We start from the raw sequence: 20,484 nt of genomic DNA, 5'->3' as shown, positions 1-20,484 counted from the left end.
ATTTTACCGTTGAGGCATATGAGGCTCAGAACACTCAGGTCACTTGCCTCTGGTCGCTTAGCTCACTAGTATCTGGCAGATTGGACTTAGAGGCCCCCCCCTTTTTTATTTTCCTTCTTTTTTTAACCTACAAAGGTCATCTGCCCAAGAGGCCTGTGTTTGTGTTCCTCTTACCTGTACTCTCTTATTCTTTAAGTCTGTCCCTGTCTGCCTCTTTTCCCATGACCCCATTCCAGCCTACAAGGGCAAGAATTCTCCAGGCCTTAGGATAGGAAAGGGCATTTCCCTCGTCCCCCTGCCCCTTCTCCCCCAAGGATGTTCTGGGACTCAAGCTGGTTCTCTGATGGCAGCTCTGACCCCAGCCTCTCCTTTCTTCTGTCCCCACAGCTGATCAGGTATATGGAGACCAGGACATGCATGAGGTTGTGCGAAAGCACTGCATGGACTATCTGGTAAGACCTTGGGAAAGCCTTGGGGCAGGGGCAAGGTGGGAGGTCTCCTCTCCCCACAGACCTTGACCTCCCAATCTATTCTGCAGATGAAGAATGCTGACTACTTCTCCAACTATGTCACAGAGGACTTCACCACCTACATTAACAGGAAGCGGAAAAACAACTGCCATGGCAACCACATTGAGATGCAGGCCATGGCAGAGATGTACAACCGTCCCGTGGAGGTGTACCAATACAGCACAGGTACTTCTGCAGTGGGTAGATGAGGGACTGATGGTGCCTCATCTGAGCCTGCCCTTCCTGGCCTACTGTGGATGCTCCCTCCTTTTCTTTCTCTGCAGAGCCCATCAACACATTCCATGGGATACATCAAAACGAAGACGAACCTATCCGTGTCAGCTACCATCGGAATATCCACTATAATTCAGTGGTGAATCCTAACAAGGCCACCATTGGTGTGGGGCTGGGCCTGCCATCATTCAAACCAGGGGTGAGTGGGTGCCTGTGCCCAGGATGGCTGCTGGATATAGGGATCAGAAACCTCTGCTGGAGTTTCTGCCCTACAAGGGCAAGAACTCTCCAGGCCTTAGGATGGGAAAGAGCATTTCTGCCCCTAACCCACAAAAATGTCCTGTCTCCTCCCTGGGTTTCCCCTGAGGTCTCACTTCTATAAAATTAAGGAGTTACCTGGGTTGATCTCTCAGGGCTCATTCTGTGGTCTCAGCTTGCCTGTCTGTGAGCCGCCTCACCCATCTTCTGTGCCTTTTGAGGGCTGGCATTTTAGGCCATGGAAGTCCTGTTTGGGATCAGTGAGCCCGGGCTTGGTCTGGGTGTCTTGGCATGGATCTTTCTCCCAGACCCATAGTAGTTACAGACAGCTGTGGTGACAGAGACCTGGGGTGCAGGCCTGGCCCCACCACTTACCTGGTGTGGGACCTAGTGCAGATTGTATAAGTACTCTGGGCTGGAAGCTTGGCTGATATAGAAAGCACCTCCCACTGTGCCTAGGGACTAGTAGTTGTTTAGAAGGAGGCAGTACATTTTCCCAGCACACACTGGTAGATTTTCATTCTTTCTCTCTCATAAATAGTCATCCGCTGGGGATTTTTGTATTGTTTTGTTTTGGGGTTTTTTGTGGGGTTTTTTGGGTTTTTTTCTTTCTTTCTTTCTTTCTTTCATTTATTTATTTATTGAGACAAGGTCTCGCTCTTTTGCTCAGGCTGGAGTAGTACAGTGGTGCAATTATAGCTCACTGCAGCCTCAGAACTCCTGAGCTTCAAGCGATCCTCCAGCCTCAGCCTCCCGAGTAGCTGGGACTATAAGAACACACTACTATGCTTGGCTAATATTTACAATTTTTTGTAGAGGTGGGGGTCTGGGTATGTTGCCCAGGCTGCTCTGGAACTCCTGGGCTCAAGTGATCCTCCCACGGCTTCCCAAAGTGCTGGGATTACAGGTGTGAGCCACTGTGTCTGGCCCTGCTGGGGATTTTGATGTCTTCTATTCAGGTTTCACTTCCTACAAACAGAACGGTGCTCCTGCTTCGTTTTAGGAAACACATACTCTAACACCAACACACCCTCCATCATAGGGTTTTTTGTTTTGTTTTTAAAAACTTTTACTTTTAGAACAGCTTTAGATTTACAGAATCATTGCAAAGATATTACAGAGTTCCCATATACCCCACTATGGTTTTTTTTTTTTGTTTTGTTTTTTGAGACTGAGTCTCACTTTGTTGCCCGGGCTAGAGTGAGTGCCGTGGCGTCAGCCTAGCTCACAGCAACCTCAAACTCCTGGGCTTAAGCGATCCTACTGCCTCAGCCTCCCGAGTAGCTGGGACCACAGGCATGCACCACCATGCCTGGCTAATTTTTATATATATATATATATATATATATATATATATATATATATTTTAGTTGGCCATATAATTTCTTTCTATTTTTAGTAGAGACGGGATCTCACTCTTGCTCAGGCTGGTCTTGAACTCCTGAGCTCAAACAATCCACCCGCCTCGGCCTCCCAGAGTGCTAGGATTACAGGCGTGAGCCACTGCGCCCGGCCCACCCACTATGATTAATGTGTTAGCATAGTACATTTGTCAAATTAATGAACCAATATTGATATATTATTACCTAATGATCGTACTTTATTCAGATTACCTCAGTTTTCCCTAATGACTTTTATTTGTTCCACAGTCCTACCCAAGACACCATATTATATTTACTTGTTGTGTACCTTAGTCTCTTCTTGACTGTGACAATTTATCAGAATTTCCTTGTTTTTGATCTGTTTACCAAATCTAGTTTTGCCTTTTCTAGAATGTCATATAATTTGAATCATACGGGATGTAGCTTTTTCAGACTTTTTTTTTTACTTAATACTATGCATTTAAGATTCATCCATGACGTCCTGGTTTGATTACTCATTTTCTTTTTCTTTCTTAAAAAGTTTGAATGTTTTAGTTTTTTTTAAATGAATAGACTTAATTGTTTAGAGCAGTTTTACATTTATAGAATAACTGAAGAGATAGTACAGAATTCCCGTATGCCCTCCGCCCCTGAGCCCCTGCACACAATTTCGCTATTAACATCTCAGATAACTGTGGCACGTTAGTTGCAATGTGTGAACCAATATTGATACATTATTATTAACTGAAGATCCTGTGCTTCCTTAGGCTCCCTTGTCTGTGACAGTTTCTCAGAGTTGCCTTGTTTTTATGACCTTGACAGTTTTAAGGAGTACTGATCAAGTCTGTTGTAGAAAGCTTCTCTTTTGGAATTTGATGTTTTTCTCATAATTAGGCTTGGGTTGTCGATTTTAGGGAGGAAGATTACAGAGGTAAAGTGCCATTCTCATTACATCAAATCAAAGGCGTATACTATGAATGTGGTGTACTGATAAGGAAAACCCCCATCTATTAGTTGGCGGATCAGCCACCTGAGACCCCCACCCCCCACGGAAGACCCTCATCAGCATAATACTGACCTATTACCTGGCACATCAGCATAATACTAACCTGTCACCTGGCGCATCAACTAACCTATTACCTGGTTCATCAGCATAACACTAACCCTATTACGTGGTGCATCAGCATAACACTAAACCTATTACCTGGCGCATCAACCCAACGGAAGAGAGACTACAGAATTCCCCTATGCCCTCCGCCCCTGAGCCCCTGCACACAGTTTCGCTATTAACATCTCAGATAACTGTGGCACATTTGTTGCAATGTGTGAACCAATATTGATACATTATTGTTGTTATTATTTTAAATATGGAATGCTTCATGAATTTGCGTGTCATCCTTGGGCAAGGGCCATGATAATCTTCTGTATTGTTCCAATTTTAGTATATGTACTGCTGAAGCGATACATTATTATTAACTGAAGATCCTGTGCCTCCTTAGGCTCCTTTGTCTGTGACAGTTTCTCAGAGTTGCCTTGTTTTTATGACCTTGACAGTTTTAAGGAGTACTGATCAATTCTGTTGTAGAAAGCTTCTCTTTTGGAATTTGATGTTTTTCTCATGATTAGGCTTGGGTTGTAGATTTTAGGGAGGAAGATCACAGAGGTAAAGTGCCATTCTCATTACATCAAATCAAAGGTATATACTATGAATGTGATTTATGACTGTTGATGTTGTCCTTGATCACCTGGCAGAAGTAGTGTTTGTCAGGTTTCTCCACTGTAAAGTTACTCTTTCCCACCTTTTTTTTTTTTTTTTTTTTTTTTTGAGACAGGGTCTTGCTCTGTCGCCCCAGCTGGAGTGCAGTGTTGTCATTGTAACTCACTGCAACCTCAAACTCCTGGGCTCCAGTGATCCTCGTGCCTCAACCTCCTGAGTAGCTGGGACTACAGGCACGCTACCACGCCAGGCTGATTTTGTGGAGACTACGTCTCACTCTTGCTCAGGCTGGTCTTGAACTCCTGGCCTCAAGTGATCCTCCCCACCTCAGCCTTCTAAAGTGCTAGGATTTACAGGCATGAGCCACTGTGCCCAGCCTCTTTCCCATATTGTACTGTTTGGAAGGAAGTTACTATGCACAGCCCATACCTAAGAAATGAGGGTTATGCTCCATCTCTTTGAGGGCAGAATATCTGTGTAAATTATTTAGAATTCTTCTACAAGGGAGATCTGTTTCTTGTCCCCCATTATTCATTTAATTATTTATTTATATCAGTATGGACTTACAGGTATTCATACTTTGGGTTATAATCCATAATCTAATACTACTTTCATTTCTCAAATTGTTCCATCTTGTTTTTTTTTTGTTTTTTTTTTTTTGGAGATAGAGTTTCACTCTTTTACCCAGGCTGGAATGCAGTGGTGTGATTTTAGCTCACTGCAGCCTTGAATTCCTGGGCTCAAGCAATCCTCCTGCCTCAGCCTTCTGAGTAGTGGGCTTGAGCCATTGCGCCTGGCTGTTCCATCTTTTTCTGAAGCATTTCCTTATTCTCTGGTGCTATCAGGTGTTCCAGGTTCATCTTGTATATTTCCTATCCCAATGCTAGAATCAACCATTTCTCCAAAGGGGCCTGAAACCTTTTATTAGAGAATGTTGTTGAAAACCAAGGTCTGGATGCTGAGTATGCTCTTTGCTACCAGGTTGTCCTTGCTTCTAGGATCTCTCAGCTGACAGAGCAAGGAGATATGTGTGTGACACATACCTGTAAATATTTCTATGTGTAACTACGTGTATCTATATTAAACTAAACGTGAGTTCTTAGTGATGTCTCCAACTCAAATCCATTACCACATGCATCATTCTAGCCTTCTCCCCTTGTTCATGTGTAAATTCCCACTCCAGCAGTAGAAAACTGGCTGCCGTCATCCACCGTCTGCTTAACTGCTGGCTTCCATATACATACATTTAGCAGTTATCAGACTGGTTCACCCTTACACCCCTGGGAAACTTTATCAGGTAGAGTACAATGCTATGTGCAGTTCTGTTTGCCTTTAGTGTTAAAGACTCCATTCATTTTGAACGTGACTTAGGTCACCAACTCCCCCCCACACCCTTCAGTGAGAGTGTTTCATACATTTGTAATACGTTTAGATTCTCTTGTCATATTCTGCATTCCATCCTGGGATCCCTGACTTCCTAATTGATCTTTTTTAAAAATTAGCATGCATTTAGGTGTTCACTCTTTGTGTTGTACCTTCTATGGGTTTTGACAAGTATATTATGTCATGTATCCACCATTACAGGATCATTCAGAATAGTTTCATTACCCTTAAAATTCTCTGTGCTCCACGTGTTTTCCCCTGCCTCCTCCCCTCCTCCCCTCCTCCTCTCCTACAACTACTGATCTGCCTATTGTCTCTGTGGTTGTGCCTTTTTCAGAATGTTGTATAATTGAAATTATACAGTATGTAGCCTTTTCAGACTGGTTCTTTCAGTTAGCAGTATGCAGTAAGGTTTTTCCGTGTTTTTTTAATGACTTATTAGCTCATTTCTTATCACTTAATATTCCATTTATGGAGGTACCACAGTTTACTTAATCATTCACCTATTGAAAGACAGTTTTGGTTGCTTCTAGTTTTCGATGATTATGAATAAAGCTTCTGTAAACTTCTGCATGCAGGTTTTTGTGTGGACATAAGCTTTTGGATCAGTTGTGTAAATATCTAGCAGCGCGATTGCTTGATGGTGTTGTAAGACTATGTTTTGATTTGTGAGAAACTGCCAAATTGTCTTCCAAAGTGGCTATAATACTATTTTGCATTCCCATCATAATGAATGAAGGCCCCTGTTGCTCAGCATTATTACCAGCAGTCGATCTTGTCAGCATGTTGGATTTTAGCCATTCTGTTAGGTGTAGTGATATCTCATTATCTGAATTTGCAATTGCCTAATATCCAGTGTTGAGCATCTTTTCATATGCTTATTTGCCATCTGTATATCTTCGGTGAATTGTGTGTGTGACTTCCTGGCAAACAGTTCTTAAAATCCTTAGAAACTCCAAAGTGATGTCTTTTTGTATGCTAACGATTGACTGATAGCTAGCTGCCTCTAGGTAGCTTTAGGATGGGGGCTGGTCACCAGAAAGACCAAGGCATGATTAGAGGTTTAGTACTTTTAGCCCATCCCCCTACCCCTGGGGAAGGGAGAGGGGCTGAAGATTAAGTTGGTCACCCACAGTTTAAGCAGTCATGCATATTGGGAGCTTCCGGAGGCGCCTGGAGGCTGGCACCCCAGGGAGGGCAGGGAAGCTCTGCGCCCCTTCCCCCATGCCTCACCCTGTGGGTTTCTTCATTTGTTTCCTTTGTATTACCCTTTGTAATAAACCAGCAAATTTGTTTCCCTGAGTTCTGTGAGCCACTCCAGGAAATAAATCGAACCCAAAGAGAGGGTCATGGGAACCCCAACTTATAGCCAGTTGATTAGATGTTCTGGAGGCACAGATTTACGACTGATTTCTGAAGGGAGGGGGGAGTCTTGTGGGACTGAGGCCTCAACCTGTGGGATCTGCAGCTATCTCCAGGTAGATAGCGTCAAAATTGAATTGGATTGGAGGACCCCCACACGATTGGTCACAGGAGTCTTCTGTGTTGGTTTTTGTTGAATGAAAGAATAGAAAAAAACACTTGTGTGTTTTTTCCACTGCCAGAGTATGTTTAGATTTTTTGCCTGTTATTATTTTTTTTAATTATTTAATTTTTTTTTTTCATTTTTTTCATCCTTGCGCAGAGGCCATGCTAATTAATCTTCTCTGTATCATTCCAATTTTAGTATATGTGCTGCCGAAGCGAGCACTTGCCTGTTTTTAATTAGCTTGTTATTAACAGAAGTTTACAGCCTTTTTTAAACTCTGTCAACGGAAAAAAAAAAGCCAACCTCTGTAAAATAATTTTAAAGAGATTTATTTTGAGCCAAATTTGAGGATTATGACCCGGAGCCATGCCCGAGAGGCCTTGGGCAAGTGGACTCGCTGTGGCTCGGTTACAGTTTGGTTTTATACATTTCAGGGAGACGGGTTACAGGTAAAGTCATAAATCAATACGTGAAACTCATACATTGGTTTGGCCTGAAAAGGTGGGCCATCTCGAGGGAGGGGGCTTGCAGGTTATAGGTGGGTTTAAAGGTTTTTTGGCTTGTAATTGGTTAAAGACATGAAGCTTTGTCTAAAGGCTTGGAATGTTTTAACATAGTTGCTGTTTATCAGAGATAAGCCACCAGACATAGATTTGTTATGTAAATTGAGGGCCTGTAGATTTGTCTTGTATACCTTTAGGCTTGTTAATGGATTACAAAGGATGTCCCCAAGAAGGGAGAGGGGCATGTTCAGGCATGTCTGACCTCCCTCCTCCTGGCAGGCAATTTAGTTTTAGGATATTCCTTTGGCCACGAGGGGGTCCATTCAGTCAGCCAGTGGAGGGGAGCGAGCCTTAAAATTTTATTTTAGTTCACAATTCTTATCCACAGTGAAAAATTACATCTTACATCATTACTTAGCACACATGGACTTATGTGTAGTATGTATATGTGCATTAAAATGTTAACTAAAGTTTCACAAAACAATATTTACACTTATTCCCTGGGATATATTCTGATATTTTCTGTGATTTTCTTTTTTAAAGGCTATTGTATTTCACAGCCTGACAAACAGAACACTCATTCAGTGTCCTACAACTCATAACACCCCACACCACGCTGGTACTGCCCCCTCACCCTCTCACACATCCACATGGCTTCCTCCAGCCCCTTAGATGCTTGAGTACTCCCTCTACCGCATGCACACACTGCTAGCTTTGTCCCATCTGGGCATATGTAAGGAAAGCCCAGACTGAGTCATCACTGGATGGAGCTTTTTAAAATTAAGGTATAGGCTGGAGGGTACCTGGCTACCCCAGACTTAGTGCCTCAGTTGAGATGTCTTGAGGTTAGAGTCAGGTCTTTTGAGCACAGGAGTTTGGAATGACAAGTCTTACAACCCAAGCCTGCTTTCCCTCAGAACCTGATAAAGAGGTAGTCTGCTGAGGGGTTCTTTGTGGGAGTACCTAACTTCTTATTTCCTTTTTTTCTGGGGCCTGTGGGCCTACCTGCCTGAGCCCTTTCTGACTCTTGGCCAGGTTCAGACTGTCATTGCACATCCCCGTTCCTCTCCTCGCAGTTTGCAGAGCAGTCCCTGATGAAGAATGCCATAAAAACATCAGAGGAGTCATGGATTGAACAGCAGATGCTGGAAGACAAGAAACGGGCTACAGACTGGGAGGCCACGAACGAGGCCATTGAGGAGCAGGTGGCTCGGGAATCCTACCTGCAGTGGCTGCGGGATCAGGAGAAACAGGCCCGCCAGGTTCGCGGCCCCAGCCAGGTGGGTCATGGGCTCTGTCACTGGCCTGGCCAAGAACTCTCATTACTACTCATACTTTGCCCCCAAATGGGCAGGAAAAAATTAAGCTGTTTTGACATCTGGGAGGGAAGGAAACCTCCAGCCCCATCTATAACTTATCTTGGCCTTAGTTTTGGCATTGTGCCTTGGAACTTTCCATATGTGTGCAGAACAACCACTTAAGGAGTAAGAGGGTAGCCGCTGCTGCTGGTGATAATGAGGGAGCAATGAATAGTTTCAGAGAGACAACCTTTTGTTGAATGCCCTTGTTTGCCATGCCCTGTGCTCAGGATGTAAAATCAGATCCACCCTCTCTGCCCTCAGTGATCCCGTCTGTTGAAGGAGACAGATTCATCGATGGGGCCCTTGACCCTGGCCGGGAGACCAGTGGAGGTGGGGCCTCTGGTCAGTCTTCATAGAGGAAGTTTAAATTGTTAGAGCCAGAAGGAGGCAGGGCAGGCAGGCATCTGAAGAATCACAAGGAGTTTGGAGTGATCGCAGATGTTGGCAAGAGCTGAATAATTTGTTCGACAAATACTAAATATTTACTGCAGGCCTGTGCCAGGCACTGTTCTCAGTGTACATAGGTGAACCCAGCAGACCAAGATCTTATCCTTGTAATGCTCACATTTTCGCAGAGTGAAACAAAAAAAAAAAAACCCAATAAACATAATAAATAAATTAGTTAAGAGGTGCTATGGTTGAAAAATGTAGAGCCAGAGAAAGGGGGTTGAGCAGGGCTGAATGGGGATGGGAGTTCACAGTATTTTTTTTTTTTTTTTTTTGAGACAGAGTCTCACTCTGTTGCCCGGGCTAGAGTGCCATGGCGTCAGCCTAGCTCACAGCAACCTCAAACTCCTGGGCTCAAGCAACCCTCCTGCCTCAGCCTCCCGAGTAGCTGGGACTACAGGCATGTGCCACCATGCCCGGCTAATTTTTTCTATATATATTTTTAGTTGTCCATATAGTTTCTTTCTATTTTTAGTAGAGACGGGATCTCGCTCTTGGGCAGGGTGGTCTCGAACTCCTGAGTTCAAATGATCCACCCACCTCGGCCTCCCAGAGTGCTAGGATTATAGGCGTGAGCCACCTCGCCCGGCCTCACAGTATTAGTGTGGTCAGAGTAGACCTCAGCAGGAGGGGTTTGAGCAAAAGCTTATAGAGGGTGAGAGAGTTAGCTGAGCACATATACAGGGGAAGGCAGAGGACCAGCACACCTGGTGTGATTCAGGCACAGCTCGGAGGAAGGCCAGTGTGGCTGGACAGAGTGTTGTAGTAGATGAAGTCAGAAAGGTGGTGGGGCCAGATTGGGTAGGGACTTGTGGGCTGTGGTGAGGCAGAAGCCATGGGAGGGTTGTGAACAGAAGCAGCATGGGATCTGACTTAGGATTCAGCAGGATCCCCTTGATTGCTGAGTATAGAACGGAGTCTGGGGAGTGAGGGAGGAAGCAGGGCACTAGCAAGGGGAGGCTACTGCAGAAGTCCAGGTGACTGGTGACAGTGCTGGCTGGCAGTGGCAGTAGTGAGAAGGGTTTGGATTTGGGATCTATTTTAAAAGTAGAGCAGCATTTTCTGTCAGATTGGTGGTAGGGATGATACAGGGGGTTAAGGAGCTTCACCTCTGTCCTGGGAGGAGCCCTACAGTCCACTGTGTGAGTGGGAATGATGGTGGCCTGTGTAGAAGCTGTATCATAGCCAGGGTCCCGACAAGGGAGCCAGCACTCAGGAGTGAGGCACATGAGGGTTGCAGCTGGTGGTGTAGTCCTTACCACTTTTTCCTTCCCCATTGCAGCCCCGGAAAGCCAGTGCTACATGCAGTTCAGCCACAGCAGCAGCCTCCAGTGGCCTGGAAGAGTGGACCAGCCGGTCCCCAAGGCAGCGGAGTTCAGCGTCTTCACCTGAGCACCCTGAGCTGCATGCTGAGCTGGGCATCAAGCCCCCTTCCCCAGGCACTGTCTTAGCTCTTGCCAAACCTCCTTCACCCTGTGCACCAGGTCAGTGACTTGTTCACAGGGAATGTGCTGGGGTTAGGAGGTATTGCCTGGGTCCTGGGCCCTATGTCCTACCTCTGACTATCCTGCCCCAGGTACAAGCAGTCAGTTCTCAGCAGGAGCTGACCGGGCTACTTCCCCCCTGGTGTCCCTCTACCCTGCTCTGGAGTGCCGGGCCCTCATTCAGCAGATGTCCCCCTCTGCCTTTGGTAAGCTGCTTCTGTCTGGGGGACAGGGGCCAGCTGGGGGTTGGGAAGGGACTGGAAGAAGCAGCAAGTCCTGAGAGAGGGTTTCTATAGCCTCTAGTTAAGAAGAGAAGTGCTAGAGGGGATTTTTCAGGCCCAAGAGATTTGCCCCAGAGGGGGCCTATCTAAGTGGGGTTTCACAGCCCTAAGGGGCCTTCTCCTTAGAAAAAAGCGCAAAGGGGCAGCCTGAGCAAGAGCGAGACCCCGTCTCTACTAAAAAAAATAGAAAGAAATTATCTGGCCAACTAAAGATATATATAGAAAAAATTAGCCGGGCATGGTGGCGCATGCCTGTAGTCCCAGCTACTCGGGAGGCTGAGGCAGTAGGATTGCTTGAGCCCAGGAGTTTGAGATTGCTGTGAGCTAGGCTGACGCCACGGCACTCACTCTAGCCGGGCAACAGAGCGAGACTCTGTCTCAAAAACAAAAAAAAGAGCAAAGGGGGAGGAGAAGGAAGGCTGAGAGTGTTCCATTATCCTTTTCCTTTTTCTTTTGCCCAGCAGGTCTGAATGACTGGGATGACGACGAGATCCTAGCATCGGTGCTGGCAGTGTCCCAACAGGAATACCTAGACAGTATGAAGAAAAACAAAGTGCACAGAGACCCACCCCCAGACAAGAGTTGATGGAGACCCAGGGACTGGACACCGTCTCTCAACCCCCACCACTCCTGCCCTCCGGTGCCACCCCACCGTCTTTGGCTTTCTTCCCTCTTGCCTTCTCCCCGTCTTCCCGTTCTCCCCTCTTTTCTCTCCTGTCCATTTCCCTCTGGCTGGCCCAGCCCTGCGTTCCCTCTCATTGCTGCTGCCATCACTACCACCTGTCTCTCCATCAGCTGACGTGCCCTGTTGCCCCCCCAACCCCGCACAGCACCATCCCTGCATTCCACAGGGGACTCAGGCAAGGGTGCCGAAGGTAGGCAAGAGGCACACAGAGACAAACCAACTGGCAGCAGCCAGGCAGCCCCAGAGGAGAGAGACATTCAGACAGAGGAAAGTCTCCCTGTCCCCCATCCCTTCCAAGATCAGAAAAACTTGTCACCCCCTCCACAATGATGCCAGGGAGATGGGAGGAAGAAGTGGAATATTTCCCTTCCCAGTACCCCAAGAATGTCTGAGCCTTCAATGTTGAATTTTTTCTTTATTAAAGTGTACTTTTATCTTATAAAATCAACCAATCAAAAATGATGTAGACAACAGCACTGGCTCTGTGAAGGTGGCATCTCTCTGGTTTGGGGGCAGGCAGGCCATGGAGCACGGAGGGGTGCAAAGATGTGGGTTGCTGTCTTCTAGCCTCTAGCTCCATGGAGGTGGGCAGAAGGCCTAGGGTGTGAGCTGGGGCAGGGGGTGAGGGTGGCAGGTGTCAGACTGGCTTTGGACAATGAGACCCTGACCTTGCTGCATTCCTTTTGCTTCCACCACCACCGCTAGTCTCTTTGGAACCTTGGGGTGGGGAGCATCTTTGGGATCATGGCCACCACCCAGGATTTGAGTGTAGGGAGTGGGAGCAGCCTCGGCAGATGGGGCACCCATGCCCTGCAGGTGTTGACAAGATCCGCCATCTGTAATGTCCTTGGCACAATAAAACCAAATGTCAGTTTCCCTGAGCGGCTCTGTTCTGTGTGGGGCAGTGGGCGGGTGGGCCTCTGGACAGAGGAGGCAGTGGCACAGGTCTTTGGCTTGACTTCTGAGGTCCGAATGCTCTCCAGTAGGGTCTGTCTGGCGCCTTGGAGTTCATATTTAATCAACCCACTGCTTATTAAACCTTATGGACCTATCACTGCCAGAAAAGCTCGGTCTTTGCCTGCTGCCCCTGCCTACCGTATTTCCTGAGGGTGTGATGGGAGCAGGGAGAACTATGAGCTTGAGGGCAGAGGCTGAACTTCTGCCTGGATCCCAGTTTCTCTGCCTGCCTGCCTGCCTCACCATCAATGCTTGCTCTTTCCTTGTGATCTGATAAGGAAAGGCTTTGGAAAAGCACAATTGGTGCTTCATAGCAGCATGAATTTAGTGGAAGTGACCAAAGGGGCCTCTCCCACTGGGTTTTAGAAGGTGAGGAATGTCTAAATCCTTTTGTTCATGCCCCCCAGTCCTCTGACACCTCTGTCCCTGTCCTGCCAAGGCAGAGAAGGCTGGCTGGCCCCCAGGTTTTCTCAAGCATCTTTTTCACTGTGCTTCCATGACAGGGTCCCTGTGGAAGGATGTGTGTCTGGCTCTGCAGATGAGGGTGTGGGTGGCTGAGTGGCTGTCTGCAGGGTGTCTCTGGAATCTAATGGTCAAGCATATGTATGTTGGAGAGTTTGTTTTCAAACCTTCCTTGGCATTTTCTAACCGTGTGGCCTTGGTCAAATCATAGCCTTTCTGAATTTCGAGTATCCCATCTGTACAAGAGCAGTGGTTAATGTCTATTACTTCATGCTCTGTCTGGTTGTGAGCATTGAGAGAATGTGTATGGTCAACATGATATACTGCTGGACACAGTGTTGTAGAAGTTTCTGCACCATTTGGCCCCTGCCTATCTCTTCTTGCCATTCTGATTTCCTTGGCCTCTGCCTGTGCAACTTGCCCTTCCCTTGTCCTGAGCCACCAACCTTTGTCTTTCAAGACAGGTAGAAGGTCACCTTCTGAGAAGTCCATTCATGTTCTCACTTCTATCTACAAATATCCCTAATAACTGTACTATAAATAAACTTCCTGGGCAGGGGCTTTGATGCCTGACTTACTTGTATATCGCTAATATTTGCATCCCCACCAAGTCCTGGCAGGCTTATAGTAGACCCCTGATAATGTTGGATGAATAAGGGAGAGACATGTATGTATTTGCTTTTTGTGTGACTGGTGAGTTCTAGTATTCATGTGCATCTCAGTGTCTCCAGTCGTGTGTGTGATGAAGGCTTGTTTCCAGGTGTGTCAGATGGTGACTGAGTGTGGGACTCTATCTCTTGACAGTTTGTGTCTGTATCTAGACGCGTGCATGTCTGCGTGGGTCTGTCTGTGACAGTGCATCTGTGGTTTCTGTCTGATGGGGTGGAGGTCCGTTTGTATTCCTGTGACAGATTCTGGGTGGCTATTTCTGGACAGTTTGTTTCATTGATAAGGCTGCATGTCTGATGGTATATGTGTGCCTGCAACCAGGTCTCTCCATGTCTATTTTTGTGACACTGCCTATCTGTGTGGCTCTATCACATTAGTACATGTCTGCCTTTGAGCAGTGCATGTGTGTCTCTGGAGCATCTGTGTATCTCCCTGTGACAGACTCTGCGTCTCATTTCTGGGACAGTACAAGTCTTTCTGTGACAGTACATGTCTGATGGTGCCAGTGTGTTTGTGACAAGTTCTGTCAGTGTGTCTGACAGGACGTTTCTGTGGTCACATGGCAGTGTAGGTCTCTGAGTCTCTGGAGTGCCTGTCTTTCTGTATTGGGTATCTCTCGGTGTCAGTTCTAGGACATAACTATTTTTCTGACAGTGTGCTTGCCTGAACAGTGTATGTCAGTCTCTGTGTGACAGTGCATGTCTACATGCATATCTAGGACAAGTTTCTATGAATGTGTCTGACAGAATGTGTGCATATCTCTCATGACGTTTTTGTGTGTCTTTGCAGTTGTATTTCTGTCTTTCTGGGGTGTAGGGCCTTCTCTGGTTATTTTTCGTAAGTTTGTGTCTGAGGGTGTTTTCGTACTTCTAGCAGCATCTACCATGTCTCAGTCCCTGACTCTCTCCCCCAGGAGTACAGCCCCATGCCACCCTGGCTCTCTGCCCACCCCACCCCCTGCTGTTGTAGATTCTAGACCTGCTGACTGGGCCCAAGGCTAAGTCTAGCTAGTTCTTTCTGGGTTAAGGGCTCCAAAAAAACACCGCAGGCAGCCTCCTCCAGGCTTGCCTCTGCCTGGCGCATCCTCCCCCACCCCCGCCCCCATCCTGGCGTCCTTCCCCACCCCCACCCGCATCCTGGCGTCCTTCCCCACCCCCACCCCCGTCCTGGCATCCTCCCCCACCCCCGCCCCCATCCTGGCGTCCTCCCCCACCCTCGCCCTAGCCGTGGTTGGGGGGGGGTTACCCCTCCCTGGCTACTGGACAGATTCTTCTAGGGCCCTGGCTTCAGTTTCAGAATGAAGGCCGCCAGTAGCCTGGAGGACTCCGGTGAAGGGTGAGAAACATCCTTGGAGACAGGGGTCCTGGATAGCCACAGGCTCGAATTCTTAGAAGCCGGGCCTGGCGCTATCTCTACGCTAATCTCGCAACGGCGGCAAACCAACTTCCTAGGAAAGGAGGCTGCGCAGTTAATTTTTAAGTGTATATATACACACACACACACACACACACCACTACCACCACCAACAACAACAACAGCGCAGCGCAACAACCAAAACAAACGCGGTTGCTGCAGAGGGATTCCCAGAAAAGGTTTCCTCTTCATGTGTGCCCCACCTCGCGCCCCCTTATTTGCATGCAGGCCCCGCCTCCTCGGAAGAACCAGGCGTGTATTTGCATAAGGGAGCACTTGAAACGTTGAGGGTGGTATGCAAATAAGGGCTGGCTCCGATTGGCTGGGGTACAGCAGGTGCCGCGTCCGGATTGATCAAAGTCAGGTGGGCGGGGCTGTCGCCCAGGGTGACTCTCCCGGGAGGCGCGTGCCCCGGCTCAGTAGCGTTGGGCTGGCGCGCGCGGTGAATCTTAAGGCTGCGCTGTCTGCGGGCGCTTCTGGGCCACCAGTTTCCCTGCCTTCCACCCTGGCGCCCCCCAGTCCTGGCTCCCCGGCCGCGCTGCCCCGGGCGTCCACGCCCTGCGGGCTCAGCGGATTCAGCGGACTCAATCTGCGCAGCGCCTCCTCCATGTTGACCAAGCCTCTGCAGGGGCCTTCGGCGCCCCCCGTGACCCCCACGTCGCCGCCAGGTGAGCATAGCCTCCCCTACTGCGGCCAGGCGGGGTGGGCTGGAAGGTGGGTGGCGGCGCGGGGGAGGGAGTCGCGGCCGGGCTCAGCACGCCGCCACCCTGACTTCCTCGCCTCCGCCTGCGTAGGAGGCAAGGATCGGGAAGCGTTCGAGGCCGAGTACCGACTCGGCCCCCTCCTGGGCAAGGGGGGCTTTGGCACCGTCTTCGCGGGACACCGCGTCACAGACCGACTCCAGGTATCCACCACAAGGGTCTTGGGAGGGTCACGTGTGTGTGGCGGGGGTCCTGGGATGCCGTTTGGCCGGGGAGTAAGCCTGCAACGTGTGCAGTAGGGTCGTAAGGACCAGGATCCGGGTTGCTAGGGGTGTGTGTGTGTGTGTGTGTTTGTGTGTGTGGCGGTCCAGGTGGGTGTGGGGGGGGTAGGGACTTTCATGGCAGGAATTCTGGAGGTTCAGAGAGTTAAACTGGGAAGTGGGAGTCATGAGGACTTTAGACCCCGGGATCTAGAGGATATGTGTGTGTGTGTGTGTGTGTTTGGGTCCGTGTATGTGAAGGTGGGGACCTAGATCTGGGATTTGGGGGATTTGGGGAGGTAGATGTCCGGTTTGATGTCGTGAGGACCAGAATCCTGGTATAGAGTTGCAGTGTCCTGGAGCTAAATAGGAAGATTGAGGGCTTGAGATGCCAGGAAATATAGAACTCTGGACTCGGGGTGAGGGGTCCTGATGGCCTGAGAAAGGAGAGCCCAACAAGGGAAAGGATGGTAGGAGAGATGAACTTGGTTCTGGGGACTTGGAGGGCGGGGGAGAAGCTTTGGCTCATTATGGGTTGTAGGGTGGTGTGGTTGGGGACCAGAAAGACTAGCATGCTGGCTGATGGAGGGGCACTAGAGGTGGGCAGAAGGTCTAAACTAGGAGGAATCTGGGGGTCACCTGCTGGCCCCCTTACCCCGGCCCTCTTTTCTAGGTGGCCATCAAAGTGATTCCCCGGAGCCGTGTGCTGGGCTGGTCCACCTTGGTGAGTATCTTTGGAGTCCTTGCTGGCCTGTCTCCTCCATCGTTGACGACGAATTCACCCCCTTGCTTTTCCAGTGGATGTATGACTCCCTGGGCCCTGTAACAGTGAGAACACTCCTACCGGCCCATGTTTATTCCCTTGGAGAGACATACAATTCTGATTCACCCCAATTCCCCCTAGAGCCCTTGGTTCTCTCCTTTATCATTCTCCTTCCAAACACTGCTTTGGGGACTGCCCGCAGGGCATGCTGGTGGGGAAAGAGGGGCAGAGGTCACTGGTTGCCATGGTGATGGTGGCTGCTTCTCTCCTGCAGTTAGAGCGCTAACGGACATCAGGGCGGGTCTGGGCAAGTTGTAGGGTTGGGAGCGCCCCCTGGCGGGCCCTTGGAAAATTGCGCCTGCGCAGGCCGTGGGACCCAGAGGGAGAGGGCGCGCCTGCGCAGTATCGGAGTTTTTGCTTCGTGAGAAAACCGGTCTGCGGCTGTGCAAGTCAGCGGCCTGACCGGGAGAGGGCTCCACCTCAGGCAATAAGACTGCTTCTGGCCGTCAGTGTGTCTGCACGGGGCTTCTAGAGTCGGGAGAGGGGCTTTTGTGGCCAGTAACATTTATGCGTTTTACTGAGCAGTTCTAGGTGCTACGTGACAGTGACAAAATATTACATGATAACACTTACTGAGTTCTTGCTTTGTGCCAGGACCTTTGCAATTAATCCCTCAGCTATTTAACAAGTATATATTGAGCACCTCCTATATGCCAGGCACAATTGTAGGCACTTGGCAGAATATTACACCATATTTATTCAGAACTCATTTTGTGCTCGGTTTTTTTCTACTAATTGCTTTCATCTATTTAACAGATATTTATTAAGCCCTACCCTATTACTAGGCACTGTTCTAGTGCTTCAGGTATGTCAGTGAACAAAACAAACTGTTAAACAATAGTGTTTATTGGGTGCTAACTCCTTATCAGATCCTATGCTATAGAGTGCCTTCATCTGTTTAACAAACATTGAGCACCTACTGTGTGTAAGATACCATTCTAATCTCTCAGAAAATGTCAGTGAACACAACAGAAAAAATGTTACAGAATAGTGCTACTTCTGCCAAAGGTCTTTTGTTAAGAACCATTTTGATTTATTCAAATATTTACTGATTGCCTACTACATGCCAGATGTGGATATGTGTAGGCTCTTCTCAATTGACCCTCTCAATGACTGTTTGAGTCCTTAAGACAAAGAAACTGAGGCACAGGAAGGGAAGTACACAGGAGTCCAAGAGGCTATGACTTGAGCTTAGGTGAGAAGTCAGCCTCAGCCACTGGGCTGACATTTGCCTTCTCTTTTCTTTACCTGCTTCTCACCCGACCTCCAGTCAGACTCAGTGAGTTGCCCACTGGAAGTGGCACTGCTGTGGAAGGTGGGTGCAGGCGGTGGGCACCCTGGCATCATCCGCCTGCTTGACTGGTTTGAGACACAAGAAGGCTTCATGCTGGTCCTTGAGCGGCCTTTGCCGGCGCAGGATCTCTTTGACTACATCACAGAGAAAGGCCCGCTGGGTGAAGTCCGAAGCCGCTGCTTCTTTGGCCAGGTAGTAGCAGCTGTCCAACACTGCCATGCCCGTGGAGTTGTCCATCGCGACATCAAAGATGAGAACATCCTGATAGACCTCCGCCGGGACTGTGTCAAGCTCCTTGATTTTGGTTCAGGTGCCCTGCTTCATGATGAACCTTATACTGACTTTGATGGTAAGGTTTCCCTAAGTCTCTTTGGGGGGATTGTTTTTACCTTTTGACTTCTAGTAGAGGGTGTCTGTACTGATACCTAATACTGGGGATTCTTGCCCTTGCCTTTGGTTAAAGTCCATCTTCTGACAGTGCCCTAACCTTGTTGAGGCCTTTATTTTCGTGAGGGGATCCTGTTATATCCTGAGCCTTCTTTTTCTGGTAAGGGGATCCTAACTGTTGCTTTTAAGTGCTTTTATTCTTTTGTGGGGACTCTGATGTTATTATAGCTGCTCTTTTTTCTGATGATGGGCCCCTGCTGTTATATTTTAAAAGCTACTATTCTGTGAGGGTACCCTGCTCTTACAGTGAGTGCTCTTAATTATAGTGAGGGGACCATACTTCCTGGGTAGCGTGGGGTGGTGGGAGTGGTCTAACAGTGGCTTGTGTGCAGGGACAAGGGTGTACAGCCCTCCAGAGTGGATCTCTCGACACCAGTACCATGCGGTCCCAGCTACTGTCTGGTCACTGGGTATCCTCCTCTATGACATGGTGTGTGGAGACATTCCCTTCGAGAGGGACCAGGAGATTCTGGATGCTGAGCTTCAGTTCCCTGCCCATGTTTCCCCAGGTGAGGCCCTACTTGACCCCAGCCCAGAAGATTTCATACCTCCCAGGTACTGGTACCTCCTACTGACTGCTAATCTTCCCTGTGCTTCTTGACCCACAGACTGCTGTGCCCTAATCCGCCGGTGCCTGGCCCCCAAACCCTCTTCCAGGCCCTCACTGGAGGAGATCCTGCTGGACCCCTGGATGCAAACACCAGCTGAGGAGGCACCCCTCAATCCCCCCGAAGGAGGCCCCGCCCCTTTGGCCTGGTCCTTGCTGCCCTAGGCCTGGTCAAGAGCCCACTGGTCAGAATAGCCGTCCCATGGCCATGCTGCAGGGATAGATGGACACTCATTAACCTGGTTTTACAGGTCATTAAAAATCCAGTATTACTAAGGTCAGGGATTGGGGATCAGGGGTTAGAAGACAACGTAAGCCAAGTCTACCCAGTCCCCATCCCAATTCTGTGAAGGAGCCTTCCTCCCAGAACCAGTGGTCCCTTATTCTGGAGGGGGGACTTCTTGCTTCTCATTTTGCTAACGATGTTTATTTGGGTCAAGTTAGTTCCATTCTAAGCCCCGGGACTCTTATTCTGATTACTTATCACCCCTTCACTGGCACCTCCTACCTACTACCACCACACAAACTTAGTTCACACGCTCTTATTTGGGCAAGGGTGCTTTCCTTCTAATACCCCAGTAGTTTTTATTTTAGCAAAGGGATCATTTCCCCTAGCGTAGGGTCCCACATTGGGTTAAGCTGCTTGCCTACCTCAGCCCAGGATTGCTTATTCTGGGGGAGGTAATGCCCTATTGTTAATCCCAGGGTTCTTTTTGGTGAGGGGATCCTACTTTGTTATCCCAAGTGCTCTTATTCTGGTGAGAAGAACCTTACTTCCTTGATTTGGGAAGAAATGGGAGATGGACACCACCTGACACCACCAGAGACTAGGATGGGATGGATGGTATTTGGGGGGGGTGGGCTAGGGGAAATAAGTTTTGCTGTTTGTTCTCCTGGGTCTCCCTCCCTAACTTTTTTGCAGATTCTTGCTGCCTCCTCCTGAGCCAATATTGTCCAGTTGCTAAAATGTAAATACTTACATATTAGGAGAAGGGGAGCTCCAAGTGTGCCCTCTTCTCCCTTCTCCCTCTGCCTGGATTATTTAAAAAGCCATGTGTGGAAACCCACTATTTAATAAAAGTAATAGAATCACAAGCGGC

The 20,484-nt window shown here is 48.5% G+C and overlaps 2 protein-coding genes and 2 non-coding genes across 5 annotated transcripts in view; 2 read left to right on the top strand and 2 right to left on the bottom strand.

Moving 5' to 3' along the window:
• Positions 1–12,627, top strand: part of OTUD5 (OTU deubiquitinase 5) — a 31,315-nt gene extending 18,688 nt beyond the window's left edge. Inside the window, exons 3-9 of one of the 2 annotated variants that reach the window (XM_045538082.1) lie at positions 388–452; positions 539–695; positions 794–942; positions 8,570–8,773; positions 10,584–10,785; positions 10,878–10,991; positions 11,531–12,627. In XM_045538082.1, coding sequence (XP_045394038.1) covers positions 388–452; positions 539–695; positions 794–942; positions 8,570–8,773; positions 10,584–10,785; positions 10,878–10,991; positions 11,531–11,652 — 1,013 coding nt within the window. In that variant the 3' untranslated portion in view covers positions 11,653–12,627. Of the gene's footprint in view, positions 1–387; positions 453–538; positions 696–793; positions 943–8,569; positions 8,774–10,583; positions 10,786–10,877; positions 10,992–11,527 lie in introns of both variants that reach the window. The other variant, XM_045538081.1, reaches the window with a different exon arrangement.
• Positions 3,724–3,827, bottom strand: LOC123628953. The gene has a single exon (XR_006731832.1). It is a non-coding gene; the product is annotated as a U6 spliceosomal RNA (small nuclear RNA).
• Positions 7,102–7,212, bottom strand: LOC123628951. Its single transcript, XR_006731830.1, has one exon. It is a non-coding gene; the product is annotated as a U6 spliceosomal RNA (small nuclear RNA).
• A 2,741-nt stretch (positions 12,628–15,368) lies between the features above and the next one.
• On the top strand, positions 15,369–20,479 carry PIM2 (Pim-2 proto-oncogene, serine/threonine kinase). The gene is made up of 6 exons (XM_045538072.1): positions 15,369–15,920; positions 16,047–16,156; positions 16,887–16,937; positions 18,307–18,679; positions 19,110–19,286; positions 19,386–20,479. The coding sequence occupies exons 1-6, from the start codon at positions 15,548–15,550 to the stop codon at positions 19,547–19,549; spliced, it is 1,248 nt and encodes a 415-aa protein (XP_045394028.1). The 5' UTR covers positions 15,369–15,547; the 3' UTR covers positions 19,550–20,479.
• The last annotated feature ends 5 nt before the right edge of the window (positions 20,480–20,484 follow it).

The sequence above is a fragment of the Lemur catta genome, chromosome X (assembly GCF_020740605.2).
Source record: "Lemur catta isolate mLemCat1 chromosome X, mLemCat1.pri, whole genome shotgun sequence".
Classification (NCBI taxonomy): Eukaryota; Metazoa; Chordata; class Mammalia; order Primates; family Lemuridae; genus Lemur; species Lemur catta.
This window is presented reverse-complemented; position numbering and strand designations above follow the sequence as displayed.

What these genes read in the sequence shown, in the direction of transcription:
- PIM2 (XM_045538072.1), top strand. Translation starts at nt 15,548, where the DNA reads ATGCAAATAAGGGCTGGCTCCGATTGGCTGGGGTACAGCAGGTGCCGC. An exon ending in GACCCCCACGTCGCCGCCAG is followed by an intron (nt 15,921 to 16,046) that starts GTGAGCATAGCC and finishes CCGCCTGCGTAG; the next exon opens with GAGGCAAGGATCGGGAAGCG. An exon ending in ACCTTATACTGACTTTGATG is followed by an intron (nt 18,680 to 19,109) that starts GTAAGGTTTCCC and finishes GCTTGTGTGCAG; the next exon opens with GGACAAGGGTGTACAGCCCT.